This window comes from Triticum aestivum, chromosome 2D, assembly GCF_018294505.1.
Source record: "Triticum aestivum cultivar Chinese Spring chromosome 2D, IWGSC CS RefSeq v2.1, whole genome shotgun sequence".
Classification (NCBI taxonomy): domain Eukaryota; kingdom Viridiplantae; phylum Streptophyta; class Magnoliopsida; order Poales; family Poaceae; genus Triticum; species Triticum aestivum.
The window spans coordinates 571,099,982-571,120,787 of NC_057799.1; the positions used below are offsets into that span (position 1 = coordinate 571,099,982).

At 45.3% G+C, this 20,806-nt stretch overlaps 1 protein-coding gene, 1 long non-coding RNA gene and 1 pseudogene across 2 annotated transcripts; all 3 read right to left on the reverse strand.

The window, feature by feature from the left end:
- Nucleotides 1-8,578: 8,578 nt before the first annotated feature.
- On the reverse strand, nt 8,579-11,320 carry LOC123050051 (uncharacterized). Its single transcript, XR_006423698.1, has 2 exons — nt 11,067-11,320; nt 8,579-10,116 (listed from the first exon to the last, which is right to left on the reverse strand). It is a non-coding gene; the product is annotated as an uncharacterized lncRNA (long non-coding RNA).
- A 2,366-nt stretch (nt 11,321-13,686) lies between these two features.
- On the reverse strand, nt 13,687-14,636 carry LOC123055940 (uncharacterized; annotated as a pseudogene).
- Nucleotides 14,637-15,296: 660 nt separating this feature from the next.
- On the reverse strand, nt 15,297-19,404 carry LOC123054582 (LRR receptor-like serine/threonine-protein kinase FLS2). The gene is made up of 2 exons (XM_044478383.1): nt 16,005-19,404; nt 15,297-15,919 (listed from the first exon to the last, which is right to left on the reverse strand). Exons 1-2 carry the CDS (start codon nt 19,291-19,293, stop codon nt 15,573-15,575), a joined length of 3,636 nt encoding a protein of 1,211 aa, XP_044334318.1. The 5' UTR covers nt 19,294-19,404; the 3' UTR covers nt 15,297-15,572.
- Nucleotides 19,405-20,806: the final 1,402 nt, after the last annotated feature.

The following is a 20,806-nucleotide window of genomic DNA, read 5'->3' on the forward strand; positions in this document are numbered from 1 at the left end:
AAATAGTGATGCCATTGACGTGAATTTTATCTCTAGAAATAATTTCAACAACAATGCTTATAGAGGTAATTTTAATCCTAGGCCTTTTCCTAGTAATTCCTCTAATAATTATGGTAATTCCTATGGAAATCAATCTTATAATAATAATAAGAACACCTCTGATCTTGAGAATAATATTAAAGAATTTATCAACACACAAAAAGTTTTCAACACTTCCATAGAAGAAAAGTTGAATAAGATTGATGATTTGTCTAGAAGTGTTGATAGAATTGCTCATGATGTGGAAAATATCAAGATGAAAATTTTTGTGCCTAAAGCAGATGAATCAATTAAAGCTCTTTATGTTTCTATGGATGAAAGTAAGAAAAGAACTGCTATGCTTAGAGCTAAAAGAGAATTGTTAGAGAAAGCTTTTTCCAGTGATTATTCTTGCAAAGATGATGAAGATCTTAAAATGATTAGTGTTTCTTCTATTGATTCCTTGTTTAGTAAAGTTAAGAATGATGAAAAAGGGACTGGAGAAGATTCAACTTTAGGTAGAAGGTGTCCCAATATTTCGGAGGGTGAAAATCTTGTTGAGAAAATTGATGAAAGTGGGTTTGGAGAGGTCAAAACTTTAACTAGTGATGTGCCCACTCTTTTGGATTACAAAGACTTTAATTATGATAGTTGATCTTTGATTGATTGTATTTCTTTGTTGCAATCCATGATAAATTCACCCCATGCTTATGAACAAAATAAAGCTTTTACTAAACATATTGTTGATGCTATGATGAAAGCTTTGGAAGAAAATTTGGAATTGGAAGTTTCAATTCCTGGAAAATTGCATGATGAGTGGGAACCTACTATCAAAGTCAAGATTAAAAATTATGAGTGTTTTGCTTTGTGTGACTTGGGTGCTAGTGTTTCTACAATTCTGAAATCTTTATGTGATGTGCTTGGTCTTACTAATCTTGAAGAATGTTCCTTGAATTTGCACTTGGCGGATTCTACTATTAAAAACCCTATGGGAAGAATTAATGATGTTCTTATTCTTGCAAATATGAATTGTGTGCCCATAGATTTTATTGTTCTTGATATTGATTGCAATCCATCTTGTCCAATTATTCTTGGTAGACCATTTTTACACACTATCGGTGCCGTGATTGATATGAAAGAAGGCAATATTAAGTTCCAATTTCCTTTGAGGAAAGGCATGGAACACTTTCCTAGAACTAGAATTAAGCCACCTTATGAATAAATCATGACGACATCTTATGGATCTCGAACCAAATATGACAAAACTTAGATCCTTGCTTTATGCCTAGCTAAGGGCGTATAACTATAGCGCTTGTTGGGAGGCAACGCAATGAATAAAATTTATCTTTGCTTTTTGCTTTATGTTGTTGAGTGTTAGCACACTTATGCTACTTTTATGATTGTGTTTTTTATGTTTTAATTAGTGTTTGTGCCAAGTAAAGCCTTTAGGATCTTCTTGGGTGATAGTTGTTTGATCTTGCTGAAAAACAGAAATTTTTACGCTCACGAAATTAATTTCCATTTTTTTTTACCAGAGAGTGATAAAATACCCATTCCAATTGCAATAGATCAATATACAAATTTCTCAGGTATTCCTAATTTTTCAGAGTTTTTGAGTTACAGAAGTATTTGAAATAGTCAGATTGCTATAGACTGTTCTGTTTTGACAGATTTTGTTTTCTTTGTGTTGTGTGCTTATTTTGATGGCTCTATGGTTTTCTTTGATGAGTTTTTGCCATAGAAAAGTTGGAATACAGTAGATATAATACAAAAACAAAATATTAATTGGTTTGATACAACACTTATAGTAGTGATTTATTATTCTTATACTAACGGATCTCACGAAGGCTTTGTTGAGTTTTGTGTGATTGAAGTTTTCAAGTTTTGGGTTATCTTACGATGGATGAAGGAAGGATGTAAGAGCCTAAGCTTGGGGATGCCCCGGCATCCCAATGTTTTATCCAAGAATGAGCAACCAACTAAGCTTGGGGATGCACCCGAGTGGCATACCCGCTTTCTTCCAACAACTATCGGTATTTTACTCGAGGCTATATTTTTATTCGTCACATGATATGTGTTTTGCTTGGAGCGTCTTGTATGGTATGTGTCTTTGCTTTTTTTATTTTGTGTTTTAAGTCATCAATCCTTGCTGGACACACCTATTTGAGAGAGCCAAAATTATGTCATGACTTGTTAGAATTGCTCTCTATGCTTCACTTAAATCTTATATGAGCTAGGACTTGCTCTAGTGCTTCACTTATCTCTTTTTGAGCACGGTGTGCCTTGTTATTTCTGAAGAAATGCTCTCTTGCTTCACTTAGATTTATTTGAGAGTAGGTAAAATTTTGAAGAAATTCTCTCTTGATTCACTTAAATTATTTTAAGAGAAAGAAAATTTGTTATGTTCATGATCTTCACTTATATTTGTTTGAGCTTATGAAAAGCAACACATGAAAACTAGTCCCAAAGTGATAGATTTCCAAGAAGGACAAAGTAAAAGAAAATGTCATGAAGATTATTGGACAAAATAAACTTGATTCTTAGTAATAGTTTTGAGATATGATGATGTGATATGTGAGTCATCTTGATGAGTAATTATGCTTTAGTAAGAACATTGGTGTTAAGGTTTGTGATTCCCTATGCATGCACAAAAGTCAATAATCATGCAATAAAAATTATATCCTACTTATGGTGCATTATTTGGTGTGAATTATGCTTAATGCTTGCTTATGAGATTATTCGTTTCTTGGTTGGTCGCTTCCCAATCTTTTGCTAGCCTTCATTTTGCACTAAGTATGATCACTACTTGTGCATCCAAAATCCTTTAAACCAGTTTTGCCACATGAGTCCACTATATCTACCTATATGCGGTATTATTTTACCGTTCTAAGCAAATTTGCATGTGCCATCTCTAATTTTCAAAATAAACTTCTCTTTTGTGTGTTTGTTTCGCTCGTGGAACGGTGACGGGTGGCTAATATTTTCCATGCTAGATGTGTTATTCTCAAGATGAGTGTTTATTCACTTGTCATTGCACGAGAGTAAGGCAAAGGTATTAGGGATGCCCAGTCCCGAAATGCAAAAACAAATGAATTTACCTTATGTTGTCAAATAATAAATTCCTTGGAAAGTGTTGGTATGGAGGGCACCCGTGGATACGGCTAGCCATGGAAAGTGAAAGAATGGTGGAAAAAGGAATACACTTTATTTTCTGTTTGGGAACCGCCTATGTCATATCTAGCATGGAAAGTGTTGGTAACTCTAAGTCGTTTTCGTTGGTGGGATGGATACACCTCCCAAAATGTTTTTATCTCTAATCTTTCGCTTTGAGCTCTGGCACCTCTACAAATCCCTACTTCCCTCTGCGAAGGGCCTTTCTTTTACTTTATGCAATTTTTATTTTCAAATTTGAGTCTCCATCTTCTCTCATAAAAAGCACCAACTAGGAGGCAATATGATCGTGCTCAAGTATTGGGTGTAGTTAATATTCGAGTGTGTTTCATGAATGAATCAATGTTTGAGCATGATGGGCTAGGGATAACTTGTTTTAGCATTGATATTTTGAAAGACATGGTTGCTTGTTGATATGCTTGAGTATCTAAATTATTATGTCAAAACTAGACTATTGCTTTGAATCACATAAAAGTCCAAATGCCCATGCCATAAAGTAAAGAATATCTTATGACTTGATGAATAGCACTCCACATCAAAAATTCTGTTTTTATCACTTACCTACTCGAGGACGAGTAGGAGTTAAGCTTGGGGATGCTGATACGTCTCCAACGTATCTATAATTTTTGATTGTTCCATGCTATTTTATTATCAATCTTGGATGTTTTATAATCATTTTATATCATTTTTGGTACTAACCTATTGACATAGTGCCAAGTGCCAGTTGTTGTTTTTTCCATGTTTTTTACAACGCAGAAAATCAATATCAGACGGAGTCCAAATGCCACGAAACTTTACGAAGATTTTTTATGGACCATAAGGAACATGTTGGGCCCTGGTAGCACCTGGGGGGAGTCCCGAGGACGGGACAACCCACCAGGGCGCGCCAGGAGGCCCAGGCGTGCCCTGGTGGGTTGTGCCCACCTCGGGTGCCCCCGGACCGCCTCTTTGCTCTATAAATACCCCGGTATTCCAGAAACCCTAAAAGCGTCGACGAAATATTCATCCGGCCGCCGCAAAGTCCAGAACCACCAGATCCAATCTAGACACCATCATGGAGGGGTTCACCACTTCCATCGGTGCCTCTCCGATGATGCGTGAGTAGTTCCTTGTAGACCTTCGGGTTCGTAGTTTGTAGCTAGATGGCTTTCTCTCTCTCTCGCTGAATTCTCAATACAATGGTCTCTTGGAGATCCATATGATGTAACTATTTTGCGGTGTGTTTGTTGAGATCTGATGAACTTCGAGTTTATGATCAGTCATATCTTTTTATATCCATGAAAGTTATTTGAGTTTCTTTGATCTCTTATATGCATGATCTCTTATAGCCTCGTATTTCTTCTCCGATATTTGGGTTTTGTTTGGCCAACTTGATCTATTTATCTTGCAATGGGAAGAGGTGCCCGGTAGTGGGTTCGATCTTACGGTGCTCGATCCCAGTGACAGAAAGGGAAACGGCACGTACGTATCGTTGCTACTAAGGATAAAAAGACGAGATCTATATCTACCGCCATATAGATAAATAGATCTTGTCTACATCATGTCATCGTTCTTATTGCATTACTCCATTTTTCCATGAACTTAATACACTAGATGCATGCTGGATAGCGGTCGATGTGTGGAGTAATAGTAGTAGATGCAGGCAGGAGTCGGTCTAGTAATCTTGGATGTGATGCCTATGTAATGATCATTGCCTGGATATCGTCATAATTATTTGAAGTTCTATCAATTTCCCAACAGTAATTTTTTACCCACCGTTTGCTATTTTTCTCGAGAGAAGCCACTAGTGAAACCTACGGCCCCCGGGTCTTCTTTCTCATATATTTGCCTTGCGGTCTACTTTTTCTTTGCATTTTTATTTAGATCTATTAAACCAAAAAATACAAAAATACCTTGCTGTGTTTTATCTTTATTTTATTTGGCGTTCGATCTATCAATCTACTACAATTTACCTCGCGTCCGCTTGCCTATCTTGAGGCGCCGTACCCCGGAAGGGATTGACAACCCCTTTAACTCGTCGGGTTGTGTGGTGTTGTTGTTTGTGTGCAGGTGCTGTTTACGTTGTGTTGCTTGGTTCTCCTACTGGTTCGATACCTTGGTTTCATAACAGATGGAAATACCTACCGTCGCTGTGCTACATCATCCCTCCCTCTCTGGGGAAATACCGACGTGGTTCCAGCTACCATCAGACGTTTATACCATTTTTTGTGTTTCAATGTGCTTAGTACGGGCACCGGTATGACTATGTTTGGTTGTATTGTTGCTCGTATTGATCTCTAGTCCTCCTTCTTTACAAATCTGAGAGTAGATTTTGCATACAATCTCGGATTGAGATGACCCAAAAGGAGATGTTAATCTTGATGGGACAAACAACTTGCACGTTGGTCACTTCATGTGAGTCATCTTGAGGATGCGATCTTCACTCCTTCTTCTGTGAAGAAGTGTTCATTGGAGATAAAAAAACACCTTGATGGCAATGAAGAAGTGTTCATTGGAGATTAAAAACACCTTGAAAACCAAAAATTAAGTAAAACAAAGCAAACTACTAGATAGCAGCAATCAAAAAATATAGGCAATAAAAGTCATAAATGGGCTAGACATATGTGAGAATAAAAAGCAGACATGAACAAAATGGACAAAAAACATGATGTTTTTGGGACACATCACACAACTTTTTATTCCAGAAACTAGCAAGGGAACTTTCATGCACCAGATTATAGCAAACATATTGCAAATGATCTTGTCAATACAATTAAGTAGTAGAAACCAAGGTAATTTTATGTCACCAGTGATTAGTATAAGCGATGCTATTTCAATCCAGAGTATAGAGAGCATGCACACACCGTCAACTAATTACTAGCCAATTGTCATTGCAAGACATATTTAACCACAAAAAAATTGGTAAGAATCAATGCCAATTTTTCATCTTATGCTCTAGAAGTTTCAATACATATGTTTTCCTAATCATACACTAGAAACCGATATTAAGATCTTCCTTTGGTCGTACAATTTAGAGAACTCTATCACAATATATTAAAAGATAAATAAACACACACATATACACTAAATGTGCACTATATTGTCTATGAAATTGTCTATTTTTTGTTGTTGCAAACTACAAGACATTTAACACAACACAAGTGTATTTGCATTTATGTGCATTATATTTGTCTATAACAATGTTTAAATGATTATAACTAATTTTTAGCAACAATGCTACATGATTAACTACCCCAATAATTAAACTATAATCATTATTGTAGAATGATAAAATAACTAATACAAAAGTATAGAAGCTTAGTATAAATTGAATTTACTAGATTGACCTAAGCCGAGTGTTTTCTTGGACTAACCCTGTTTTTGAAGCTCGCACCTGGTGGTAGAGGCTGCACTTTGCAGTTCAAATGTAAGAGCATGGCATTGTTGATAAAGCTATGACTGCTGAAAGAGTATACCAGGATGAAATTGGGGCTCTGAATTTGGCCTCCACCGCAGTTATGAAATCTGGTCAGGCCACCACCTCATGGTGCTGCTTGTACGCTTGGAGCCACAGAGTCGCATTGCCATCCATGTGGTCACCACCTGATTCCATGCCCGGAGTTGCGGTCGCTGATCCCGCACCTGGTGTCGCTCCCTGCCAATTGAGGCGGACAGGGGTGAGCGTACCCTTGCCCACTAGAGCCATCGGATCAGGCTCAGGGTCATCTTTCTCCTTCGGAGGGCGAACTAGTTGTCGGCGCGTCAACGCCTCTAGGTGTTCTTCCACATAAACGACTCGATGATCAATTGGATCATGCTTACGCACGAGAAAAGCATTTCTCCCATGCACGGGAGGTCCTGTGCATGGGAGGGCCGTTCATTTTTCTTGGAGATTCGATGTTGTGCATTAATGCTCTTTGTAGTTTGTCAGATCTTCCTCTGACCACATGCAAGCCTATGCTTCACCATCCCATGCTTTGTTATTTTATTTCCAAGTTTAAAATTATTTTATCTTTTAAACCAAAAGTACAATTTATGATCCGTTTGCATATTTGTGTTTATGACGAGGAGAACTTTAAAACTATACCACTTTTGAATGTGTTTCAGCATGTTCTAAAACTAATCAAATTTTAGAACACACTAAAACACTATTAAAAGTACACAAAACTATGAGATACTTTGTCAAACACTATTAAAGTTAAAAGTTTTGTTTGAATAACTCATTGTTGAATTTTTGCATCGAATTAATAAATTTGTATGAAACAAGTTTGAAGCATGGTAGTTTACTTGTAAAAAATATTTCCTAAAAATATATTAAATATTGGTCTTGTTTTGAAAGATATTGTTAGAAAAAACACAATTATGCAAACAAAATGTAAATCAAACTTTTATTTCAACATACAGTATGCATCTATTTATTTGGATGAAACTTGATGAGTAGAATAACATATGAATGTATGCTAGATGAGAGAGAAAACTTTATAGGTGATGTCAGTGGTCCCACATAGTAATAAACAAGACGGTGGATGCATGCACGGGAGGTCCCGTGCATGGTAGAAAATCCTCTCTCGCTTACGCACGCCATCTTACATCGGTTTGGCGATCAGGTCAACCTGCTCGAGGAGATGCTGCTGCTGCATACTGGATGCCGTGATTTGGCCCTGGAGTAACGCTAGAGTGGCACATATTTGGCCCATCGCCTCCTCTGACTGGGCCACATCTTCCATCATAGCCTTGAGGATGAATTGGATCTATGGTGAGGGCTATGCTGGCGCCGTGGTGACTCTGCTCAAAGTCGAGATAACCGTTGTCTGGATTTAAAGGCTGAGAGAAATGGAGATCGCCCAAACACAAGGCCCCCGTGAAAAATCGACCCGAGTCTGATACCAAGTGTTGTGTCCCCTGGCCGGTGTGATTGCTGGCGTGAGATCGGTGGCTAGCCTGATGTGAAGGTGAAGAAAGAACAACGCGCGCGCGCGCACAGAGAGAGAGAGAGAGAGAGAGAGAAAGAGAGAGAGAGAGCAGGAGAGTTCATAGTTTATTTCCTTTCTTTAGACTTGCTTTCTTCGGTTACAATTTTTGGCTTTTAGCCATTCACTTGTACACACTAGCACTACACGTGCAAGCCTGGCTCGAGATCCACAATACGTACAGCGCGCGCGCACACACACATCTCCTGCCACCGCATGGTGGTGCCCTCCCAGGACTAAGGCGTGCCATCGTGCATGACATGCTTGGATCTTAAAGATCAACTAGATGACCAGTTGCGCCAATGACGCAAAGGCCGAGAGCAAGCAATGTATTGAAAGAGTGTACATTAATATTATTCGGGCGTGAACAAACTGCAGAATTATATGTATGTATACAATCAAAACAACACCATATTTGTAGCAATAAAATGGCAACACCATATCTGTAGCAATATATGTATGTAGTCTTATAGGACCTTGTTCAACCAACCGGACTGATGACAACCAACTATGAGCTGGGACAACCGGTGTAATATATGTATGTAGTCTTATAAGACCTTGTTCAACCAACTGCAACCTATCATAGGTGTAGTCCTGTAGGACCTTGTTGTAAAAGGCTCTCAAGTATTTAAGAGCTTCATGTGCCAATCGAGCCTTCTTCGAGTTTTCCATGGACAGATGGATATTGATTTCTTTGGAAGTACCTTGAAACAAAAGCAGAACAAAAGTACAGACAATTCCAAGTCAAATGTAAACATACTATATGAACCGGAGAAAATATATACCAATGGATTAAATAAGCAATGGATGCAAAAATATGTGCTCTAGGGCTGAACTTATTTAGAAACCTAATAACCGAACTCTATGTGTGAGCTAGTAATCTCTCCCATATAATTTCAGATATACTGAAAAGGAAATATTCTACCTCATATCTTCTTACTATATACCTCTAAAACATAGGAAAGAGACAGAAGAATATATGACTTACCGAAGGAATTTGACGAACTTGCTTACGCTTTCAATCTTTCAACAACTTTGAAGACCACATACATACACATGGATAAAATCATCACATATACAATCAGAACAACACCATATCTGTAGCAATAAAATGGCAACTAACATGAGGTTGTGCTACCTGTAAATAAAGCTAAGTATTAAAGTTCCAACCATTAGCTAGTTGCATAATCTATAAGAGTCTGGAGTACATATGACGATTCAAAGAGATAGGGTAACTCTATAATAACAACATGCCAGCAAAAGCTGAACCCAAGAACAATCCCTCAAAAGCAAAAAATATTGTGCATCTCTACTTTTCTTTGATTCTTTTACATCTCCTTTCAGATTTTACTATGATTGAGGTGTGTGTTAATTTGATCAGTCATACAGAACCAAAGAAATGTAGGTGCCCTTAATACTCAAATAAGGATAAATTGGAGAGGTAAGAATGAGCTCCTGGTATTCATTTTAGGTATTAAGAAATAAGCTATTGAGAATATGTAATGAATATAAAGATGGTGAGGACTTCAATAAACATAATGAACATCAGAACGGGAATGGCCATTTTCATTGACAAATCTAAAGCATACAGTAGAACTTCAATTGTTAGTAGAAAACAATTATTCTAGCCTGAATCATAGATAAGCAATTCCCTGTTAAATAGGAATGCGGTGTCTGGTAGTGCTAAAACAAACAATAGGTTACTCATATGGTCACATACTTATCAAATAAATCAGTAAAATGGTACTGAAACAAACAATAGGTTACTCATGTGGTCACATATTTATCAAATAAATCAGTAAAATGGGACAACAATGCATGTCAATTCCCACAGACCAACCTAGGCGACATACGAAGGACAACCAAATAAGCAGGGTCACGGCTGTCATTGTCAAGGTGCTTACTGCCTCTCCTGCTGCGTCCTGCTCCTCCCAGTCAATAACAATCCCGACGTCTCCTTCCAGGTAGTGTCTGTGGCCTGCACCACATCCAAATCCTAGTTAAGAGAAGCAAAACGACATGGATCTGAGAATAAACAGGGCTGCTATTAAAATTAACAAAATACGACCACTAAATCTGCTACTATCCCTCGCACCGGCAAGAGCACAACAATGGCGAGAGCCATTCATAGCAAACCAAGTAACTGAGATAAGCACTGACACAGCCAGAGAATATATGAACAATCAACATGGTGGACATGCTCATTTCGACATAGTCAGTACGTGATTAACCGAGCAGGTGTGAAAAACCTTCACCACCAAGCCACACATCTCATAGATCAATCAAGTACATCCTACAATCTACATGTGCATCACAAAGGCCGATCGCAAGCCCCAATTCAAGCATGCAATTCTACAATCCAGATCGCACTGAAAAAATCAATCTTCAACAACAAAAGGAAATGAAAACACATGGAACATGGCAAAGTCGATAAGTTCAATGAATATACCTATACATCAGCCAGTACGTCCTACAGCGCTGCCAACCAGAACAATAAATAATTAAATATATTTTTTCGTTTCTTTCTTCCGTAAGCAATGTCATTTCATCCTATTCTCTGTTGTTAGCCAAAATTAATGCGTTCTTGCCGCATTAAATCCCCTGATCAATAAGCTAAATCAACAGACAGTAAGAGAAGCATAGAATATTGGCTCAATAGAAGGAAGCTTCCCAGCAGCAACATGGTCAAAACCATACGTGATTGCAAGTACACGTAATTGGTATGTGCAGATCAATTGAACCGGTATTTCAAATCCCCTTATTAATTTAACCAGGCAATAAAGAACGACGCTCTTAGGTTTTCCGATAATGAAACTATGCTAAACAGAATCCCCTGATTAATCCGACGCAGCCACCAGCCCACCAAGTTCCAAACAGCAACAGAAGGAGACAGAGAGAGAAAGATATAGGCGGCATGTGAGTCTTCACCGTGAACTGGTTGAGCTCGCAGCATTATCTCCAGCGGCACGGTCAGAGCACCTGGCGACGACTCCCTGCGACTGGCGTCGATGCAGGGAACCTCGCCGCCTCAGGATCCTTGACCATGCCGCCTCCCGCGCCCATCCACTGGCGCACCACCGCTGTGTGGTGGTGCCGGCGCCGCCCCAGACGGTATCGAGGTCGGGGGAGACAAGGCGGCGACCAGGCGAGCAAGCAACATCGCAGCGCGGTGGTTGGGGGCAAGTGGCAAGCCCGATGTATATCCAACATGAACTCACCATCTTTCCGTACATGACATAAGCCTGGGATAAACATTTGCCAGCTGTGATGTTATATTACCCTATTATATTTACTGTGATGTTAAATAATTACTTAATAATTCTATATTTTTCTATGTTGACACTATGTACTTGTGCACTACTCTGCAATTTTGTTGCTAGCAGATGTACGCTGTCTAGAAGAATAGAACTTCCTCACCCACCTCACATATGTAGGACAAGTCAGGTAAGCAACAATATTTATGAGGATGAAAAAAATGCTTATCAATACACGCCAAAGGATCCAGAGTTAATACTACTGGTGTGAACCATATTGTAAAAAATTATTCCCTCGTTTTTTTGTTGCCAATTCTCATCTCTGTTCCACCGACTACACTGGTAACACCAAAGCCATAACTTAGTTTTTGTAAACTGTAATAAAACTAAGGACGGTCACCACATTGCAGTGTAGGTGCAGATTAGCATTTCTCTTAAGCTAGCTAGAAATCCCAGTGTGGTGAAATCTATAAAAGAAAGACTATGCTACAGACATTACATGGCTTGGCAATACCAACGAAATGTAGCATAAAATGTAGCAAGAAGGTCAAGTTTCAGACACCAAGCCTGCCCACTGAGTTGTGCAATTAGATTTATGGTAGCAGGACCAAGTTCCATCACAATTACACCAAGAAACTTTTCGTAATAGCCTCTGATGACTGATCTATAGTACAACATTGAGAGCCCCAGTAAAGTGAAGTACAAAGGCAAACTCAAACCAGATTTAGTAATTCAGTGCATCTAGGAACATGCAGCATTCGTTCTGAATGATTAGATCACTAAACTGTTGACAGAAGGATGTAAGTTTAGCGCAACTGTAAAAGGACCACTAAGGATCAATAAGTAGGTTTATCCTTTAGGTTATACAAAAAAATAAATATGTTGATCTGGGGGCCTCTACGGCAGATCGCGTGGGGCGACAAGGCACGGAGCAATGCCTGAACAAATGCTTAGTATAAGTGAACTAAATATACTTAAAACTCGTCTAAGGGATAAGCTGAAAGTATGCTTCTTAGCACATAGAGAAGGAGATGATCAGCAATAGCAAAAGCAAATCTACACATAGTAATAACCTGATAAAGTATAGACTTTATACTAAGTGAAACTGAAAGAAACAATTCACAAAATGTACAAACTTTACTCTACAGACTGCTGCAAGCTATAAAAAAGAGAATATCCTCAGGTGCAGGTTCTTCAAAACAACTTCAATTGGTTGCACCTTAGTCATATCAAATACAAACCAGTAGTTGCATTTGTTCAAAACAAAGAGTGACGCACTCATAGCTTAGCTACCCTTTACTTCAGTTAAATAGTACGTGCTAGCTTGCTTGATGGCTGTGCATTTTGTGATGGGTAAGCCCACAAAATTCAGAGTGAACAACTCGCAATCTGACTCAGACCAAAGAACAAAATCATTGGCTTTTAGTGTGATTTAACCTATGTATTCTGTAATATAGACAATATCTTGCTCTTTGATTTTTCTGTCTTTCTTGTCTACTAAACTGACTGAGACTAAAGTAACATAAGTTTCTCTTGTCGGGGTTTTGGTTATTCCAAGATAATATCAGAAGGTCGAACTTCGGTTTTCCAACCAAAGAACATCCAATTCAGTGAAACAAGCTTTCATAGTTGCACACGCAGCCTTGTCACATGCGGCATTATTCAGTGCCAAAACTCCCATGTATATGCCAGTATAATCAGTAATGCACAGACAGGGTGTACCACTTTTATCCACATTCCCAATCATGTTTATTTTCTGCAAACGACGTGAGAAAACTCAGCCTATCTCTTCTGTAGGGTGCTGATTAAATCTAGCTTCTCTGTAAAGTACCAACTAATTTTTTTTTTCTTCTGGATCTTCTCTATTTACTCAACAAAATGTTGCATGGTTTTCCACAGCTCTACTTGCTGCATGCAATGCAGGGAGAGAAACTATGATGTTATTAACTAATGGTACTTGATGCAAGCAAGCAAAGTCATGGCAAATGCAGCTGCAACCATATGGTTTTGCCCAAGAAGAATGGCAACAAGAAACAAGTGGCAGCAACAGAAAGGAGCACCCCAAAAGGTCCACCAACAAAGAAAGATAACTCCCAAGTTCATCCTCATTATGCTCATCGTGCTCGCTGTTGTTTGCTCACTGACCGGGGTCAATGCCAGCCATGGCAGCTATACTACAGTTCTTACATGCCACTGTAAAGTGTGAAGTGCTGGTGTGTATGCTGTGAGAAGCTGCACAGCTGGACTCCAAGCAAAGGTGCTGGTAATCAAGCGGTACTTAACTTACCACTTTTACCAGAACATGTTTTGCAGTAACTCGTTAGTCAGATGCTGGTGGCGTTGAGCAGTTCCGAGTGCTGCGCCACATAGACCAGTGTGTTGGCGACGATGGCGCCGGTGGCCACCACCACGGGCACGCCAATCCCAGGAAACGTCGAGTCACCACGGTAGAAGAGCTGCGGGACCAGCATCGCCTGCCCCTGTTCCTCCGGAGGAACCGCATGTGCATCAGCAGCGTGCCAACCAGCTTCACGTTGCGCTTGTCCCGGCTGAATTTCAGGCCGAGGGTGAGCTCCACGCCTTCCACATCACCTGGAAAAGTTTGCCATGACAAATTTGGTCAGGACAGACAACATGCTACAGCAGCTCACGGACAGTGAAAAAGGAGGGTCCAAACTTTTCCTAAACTTTTTTTTAGAAAGGAGTTCTTTGCTCAACTCTCAACAGCGTTAAAGTGCATCAATTTCTATCTAGGTACTGATTCCGAGAGACCAAGGGAACAAACCTACTATACTGACCATAACAACCTATCAAAGTTCACCCTGTTTACAACATTTGAGTAAGATCTTTCAGAAACTTGCATGTTTTCTATGGCATCCAAGTGAACTAATCACCAAATCACCAGACCCAAAAAAATCACGAAAGAAAGTGAGGGCAACAGTTTAATTTAAGGAGTAATTCTAATTGGGAATGAGGCCAAACTCCTAGAGTCCAGCCGCCGCCGCCTAGGATGCAGGTCCCGTCGCCTTTCCCTCCTTGGCAGCCGGGCGAGCTATATCCCAAAGCCGCCGCCGTTTGCATCTTCCTCCATCGCGTGAGAGTAGAGCAACAATGGAGAGAGGATAAGAATCTCAGGGCGGAGGGGGAAGGATCGGACAAAAAATCCATATACCTGCTCCGTGGCGCCGCCGTTTTCATGAGCCGCCGTGGATGTGTGCTGGCCAGATCCGGTTGATGTTTCCATGGAGGAGCTCTCCACAAGAAGCTAAGCCCAAGACCACGACCTCCTGCGCACGCGCCGCCACTGGTGCCGCGCGTCGGCCGGCCACGACCTCCGTCGCGCCACCATAACAACGGCCTCCTCCTCACGCATCTGCCCTCCCTATCCTCACGCCCCGCGAACCCCTGCTCTGGCGCCGACGGCTAATGGTCGTGCCCACGGGGTGGCCGCATCTGGGCCACTCTGCGTCACCGCGACGCCGGCGGCACGAAGAGGAGGGAGGGGATCGGGAAAGAGAGCAGGCTGGGTGGGTGGGGGCGCGAGTGCGGGCGGAGGCAGCGGCTAGGGTTTCTCCACGGGGGAGGCTGCGTTTTATATGCCTGCGCGTGAAATGACTAAAATGCCCCTGGCGGGGCACGGAATTTCCAGGCGGTGGCACGAGTACTGTTGATAGCATTTAAAGGCGACGTGGCCACCTTCGTCGTGACTACGACTTCTTCAGGGTTTATATGTTCAATTCCTCCACTGATGTCTTCGTTGACTATATCCGAGAGTTCTTCACTTTTTGATGCTTCTGCATGACTTTTACTCCCTCCCTTCCAAAATAGATGAAGTTAGTACAAAGTTGGGTCATCTATTTTGAAACGAAGGGAGTACCTTATAACGAACAAATTAAGGATGACATTATGTGAAAGCACTCCAACAAGGGATATACTTGGCGGCTACCGCTTACAAGGCTCAGTTATTCGTCATGATCCTCTCCCCGTGTGGCCCAGCTAATGAAATTGAGGGAAAGCCCTTAAGTTGGCAAAAACAGCTTTGCTTTTCTGTGACACCCAAAATGAACAAGAGCACAACAAAATGCCATCCAGACCACTCGAAAGATTGAACCTCTTCTTCTAAAACTTTGAAAAAAAGATGGAATCTCCTCTTACATGGAGCAAATGCTGCAGCTCGGCTCTACTCTCCTCCACAGGCTCTGCTCATCTTGAGGAGCGCCGAGAGCACGCCGTTCATATCGGGCCGGTCCGCGGGCTCGAACTCAGCGCACGACGAGGCCAGGCGCAGCGCGTCGGCGGCCGTGGACAGGTCGACCTCGGTGGCCACCTTCATGCCGGGGTCCAGCACGCCGGCGACACCCTCGAGGCCCCTGGCGAGTGCGTTGCCGACGAGCTGCTGCAGCGTCATCGGCACGCCGTCCTCCTCGATGTTCCCCGTCGGCCTCCGCTTGGTGAACAGCTCCATCACCATGATCCCGAAGCTGAACACGTCCGCCTTCGGCGAGGCGCCCCTCATGTACGCCAACTCTGCATCGCATGACACAAGAAAATGTTATCAGAAGTTCAGACCAAGTTTCAGAGAATCATCACTGAAATGGCGCGTGGACTGTACCTGGTGCCATGTACCCGACGGTGCCCCGGAACGCCGACGACGTCGCCGAGTCGGGCGCCGCCGCGTCCGTCAGGTGGACGCCCAGCATCCGCGCCGTGCCGAAGTCGCTGACGCGCGCCTCCCAGTCGGCGTCCAGCAGGACATTGGAGGGCTTGACGTCGCAGTGCACGATGGGGAAGCCGTAGCCGGAGTGCAGGTACACGAGCCCGTGCGCCACCGAGACGCACACGCGCAGCCGCTCCGCCACCGTCCACCGCGGCGCGTCCGGGCCGTGTATCGCGCCGTCGAGGTCGCCGTTGTCCATGTACTCGAGGACCAGGGCCTTCATCTTGAAGGCCTCCCACGCGTACCCGACCACCCGCGCCAGGTTCTTGTGCCTCAGCCGGCTCAAGGTCACGAGCTCCGTGAGGAAGCTCTTGTCCGACATGGCCGGGAACTGTTCCAGGTTGAGCCGCTTCACGGCGACGGCCTTGCCGTCGGGCTCGACGAGCACGCCCTTGTACACCGTGCTCAGGCTGCTGCTCCCGATCACGTTGCCTTGGTCGAACGAGCCGGTGGCCGCCTCCAGCTCGCCGTACGTGAATCTCCTCAGCTCCGGCACGACAAAGACCTCCGACAGATGGGAGGAGCCATCAGACTTCACCCTCTTCTTCTTGTATCGCCGGCAGCCAACAACTAGAATCGTCACGAGTGAAAAGAGCAGCAGCAACGCCAGCACCAGCAGCACGACGAGTACCAGGAGCCCTGTCCTAGAGAACCGCGGCTTCCCAGCGCCGGCGGCGTGGCACGGCGCGAGGAGCTTCCACCCGCAGAGTCCGGGATTGCCCTGCAGGCTCGACACGCTCAGGTTCCTGAACACGCCGGCGTCCGGCACGGGCCCCTCGAAGTGGTTGGAAGACAGGTTGAGCTCCCTCAGGCTCGTCAGGTTCGCCAGCGCCGGCGGTATGGTCCCCCCGAACGCGTTGCTCGACAGGTCAAGCGTCTGAATGTGCTTCAGCGCGGCCATATCAGGGTTGATCTCTCCGTCGAGGTCGTTGTGGGAGACGTTGAGGCTCGTCAGGAGGTCGAGCTGGGGGAAGAGACCGGCCGGGAGGGTGCCGACGAGGTTGTTGGCCGAGAGATCGAGCGAGTACAGGTTCTTGCAGCCGGCCAGCGTCGCCGGGACGCCGCCGGAGAGCCGGTTGTTCGACAGGTCGATGGCTTGGACCATCGTGAGCCCGCCCACCTCCCGTGGTATCGGACCCGTGAACGCGTTGTTGGACAGGTTGAGGTACATCTGCACGGTTCTCATGGCCGCGATCGCCGCGCCGGGGATCGCGCCGGAGAGGCGGTTGTGCGACAGGTCCAGCGTGAGGAGCTGCTCGTGGCCACCGAGCCCGGCGGGGAACGTGCCGTTCAGCCTGTTCTTCGAAAGGTCGAGGAGGGAGAGCGAGCGGAGGTTGGAGACCGCGGCGGGGATCGGGCCAGCGAACCTGTTGGACGCGAGGTTCAGGATGGTGAGCTGCCGGAGCTCGAAGAGCTCGTCGGGCAGGACGCCGTTGAGGCGGTTGTGCGACAGGTCCAGCACCTGAAGGGAAGACGAGATGTTGGAGATGCTCGCCGGTACTCGGCCGGCGAACCGATTCCAACCGAGCTTCAGGTCGATGAGGTTCGTCAGGTTGCCGATCTCCTCCGGTATCGTCCCCGACAGCGCGTTCCATTGCAGATGCAGCCGTCTGAGCTCGCTGAGCTGGCCGACGCGGCGGTTCAGAGCACCGGTGAAGTTGTTCCACGAAAGGTCCAGGGTGCGGAGGCTGCCGCAGTCGAACAGATCCTCCGGTATGTCTCCGGTCAGCGAGTTGATGCCAACTGAAAGGAACGCGAGGTCCTTTAGCCGGCCAAGCCCAGCGGGCAGGTGACCCGTGAACTCGTTGTTTGACATGCTTGCGTTGGAGAGCAACGTGCAGTTGGCAATGCTCGCCGGAATCGGGCCGGAGAGGGAGTTGGTGTGGACGACGAGCTTCTGGAGATTCCGGAGCGCCCCGATATTCTCCGGCAGCCGGCCGGACAGGGAGTTCTGGTTGAGCGACAGGTATGCAAGGTTGACAAGATTCGTCAGAGACGTCGGAACCGTGCCGGTGAGCCGGTTGGCGTGGAGTGTCAGTGTCTGCAGCGACCGGAGCTTGCCGAGCTCCGGTGGGATCGAGCCGGTCAGCTGATTCATGGACAGCTCCAGCGCCACCAGCGACGTGCACCGCCCGAGCGAGCCCGGGATCTCGGACGACAGAGCGTTGTCGTACAGGCGCAAGTGCTCCAGGTTCACGAGCTCCCCAAGCTCGCGAGGGATGGCGCCCGTGAATCGGTTGCTGTATATGTTGAGCCTGGTGAGGTTCTTACACCGGCCGAGCTCGGACGGGATTGCGCCGGAGAAACGGTTTTCCGACATCTGAAGAATCCAGAGATGCGAGAAGTTCCCGATCTCCGGCGGGATCGAGCCGGACAGCTTGTTGGCGCTGAGGTCCAGCGACTTCATCTGTGTGAGCTTGACGAATGACGGCGGAAGCTCGCCGTCGAGATTGTTTATAAAGACCGAGAATATCTGGAGTTTGTCGAGGTCGCCGATGCAAGAGGGGAGTTGGCCGGTGAGGTTGTTGACGCCCAGGCCGAGCGCCCACATCGCCGAGCAGTTGCAGAGGCTGCTGGGGATGACTCCGGTGAGCGTGTTGTTGGTGAGGTCGAGGAGCTGCAGGCTCCCCAGGTCGCCGAGCTCCGGGGGGATGCCACCGGCGAAGCCGTTCTCGGTGAGGACGAGCTGCTGGAGCTCGCCGAGGCGGCTGAGGTGCGGCGGGATGGCGCCTGTGAAGCCGTTCTCGGTGAGGTCGAGGAGCTGGAGCGTGGAGATGTTGCCGAGGAACGGCGTGAGCGCGCCCTGGAGCTGGGTCTGGAGCAGCTGGATGGACGTGACGCGGCCCGCGCCGTCGCAGGCCACGCCGGTCCAGTTGCAGTGCCGCGGCACCCCACCGCGGGCGGCGTCGCCGGCCCCCGCCGTCCAGTCGGACAGCGCGCCGAGCGGGTCGGCGGTGACGCCCTTCTTGAACGCCAGCAGCGCCTCGAGGTGCACGGCCGCCGACGCGTCCGCCACGGCCGGCGCCGCCGCGAGCAGTGCCGCCGCCAGGACAGCGAGAACGAGCGGCAGCGGCCAGGTGTGACGAGCCACCATTTCACGTGGGATATTTGCTCCTTTCAGACTTGAATCACGTGTGGATATGTGATCGAATCGAATGAATTGACGATTGCTTTTAAGCAACATCGGGCCATGGCGTCGACGTCTGTGTGTGGGACTGTGGAGTCAACCCGCGGCGCGTCAACAGGCGACGAAAGGGACCAGGTTGACTCCAAATCTGGCGGGAAGTTTGATTCAAGGGGAGAAGAAGGTGGCCGGCGGGGCCAACCGTACGGCGGCAGTTTTGCCGTGCCGACATGGCTTAGAGAACAGAAAATGGATGATGGTTTCGGACCAGACTAGATGCTCTTTGCAGTGCACCCACGGTCCGCGGAGAAGAAAAATTGCTCTTTTCTGTAAAAAGCTCTATTTTGTTTGGTCAACACAGAGGTTCTAGTCTGTTGTAGAGAGTGTATTCTGACATCAATAGCCGGACTTTACAAATTTAGCCCCTCAAACATGCGCGGGTGTGTTTCGTCCGTTTTCATTGTGTCCGTTTTGAGTTTCTTTTTGTCCGTGCATGCAGCCATGCTACTGTTTTTTTCCTTATATGTCCAGTCACATGTATATCACGTGTATGTGATTGATGGAGATGAAGAGAAAGAACGAGAAAGAAAAAAAATAAAAAAAGAGAAAAGATGATCTGACACAGGAATACCATGCAAGATGAAACGTTGGCTTTGGAGGTCAGTCCTGACATGGACCTCCAAACTATCGGAGAATTCTCCTCTCTTTGGGACTTAGTGCAGCAGGTCCAACTGACGCGGGATCGACCAGATGCTCTTAGATGGTCTTGGGAACCCAATTGGCAGTTCTCGGTTCGCTCATGCTATGCAACAAAATATGCGGGAAGTGAGGTAGCTACTACGGCAGAGTTTACGTGGAAATCTAGAGCCCCCCCCCCCCCCCCCAATGTCGTTTCTTCGCTTGGCTAGCATTGAAGAACAGATGCTGGACCAGGTTCTAACATGTTGGCTAGAAGAGGTTTGCCGCATCAAGATTCCTGCCCCTTCTGCAACAAAGATGATGAAACGATCCAACACATTTTGATTGGGTGTGTGTTCGAAAGAATATTATGGCATTCAATATGTCATGTGATAGGCAAGCCGGAGTGGGAGCCGGCCCCAGATGAGTCGATTGTTGACTGGTGTGCTAGCAAGAACACTGCGAACGGGCATCAGAAGGACCTGAGATCTATCATATAATCCTTGGCCTTTGGGAACTTTGAAACAAATGAACACGATTGTATTCAATGGGGCGTCGCCCATGGCAAAGCTGGTGGGATCCAAGATCATGAGTGAGTCCAAGACGTGGAAACAAGCAGGCATAATCAAGGGTGACATAGATCATCTTATTAGAGGGTTAGCTCCGTCGTCTATGAGTGAGAAGTAGGCTTTTCGCGTTGAGTGTGGAACACACCTTGTCTTGCACACTAATGTGTTTGTTGTAAAAACTGTGAGGGGGGGCTCTCCCACCCCATCTCTCTCTTTCAATATATGATATGCATGCTTGTGCGTATTCAAGGAAAAAAAAAGTGATTTGGGGTGGGACGCGTCCTACATGACAGACTGACCTGCCGATGGGGAAGATATGAGGGCTC

What these genes read in the sequence shown, in the direction of transcription:
- LOC123054582 (XM_044478383.1), bottom strand. Translation starts at nt 19,293, where the DNA reads ATGTTGCTTAAAAGCAATCGTCAATTCATTCGATTCGATCACATATCC. An exon ending in CGTCGGGTACATGGCACCAG is followed by an intron (nt 15,920 to 16,004) that starts GTACAGTCCACG and finishes CATGCGATGCAG; the next exon opens with AGTTGGCGTACATGAGGGGC.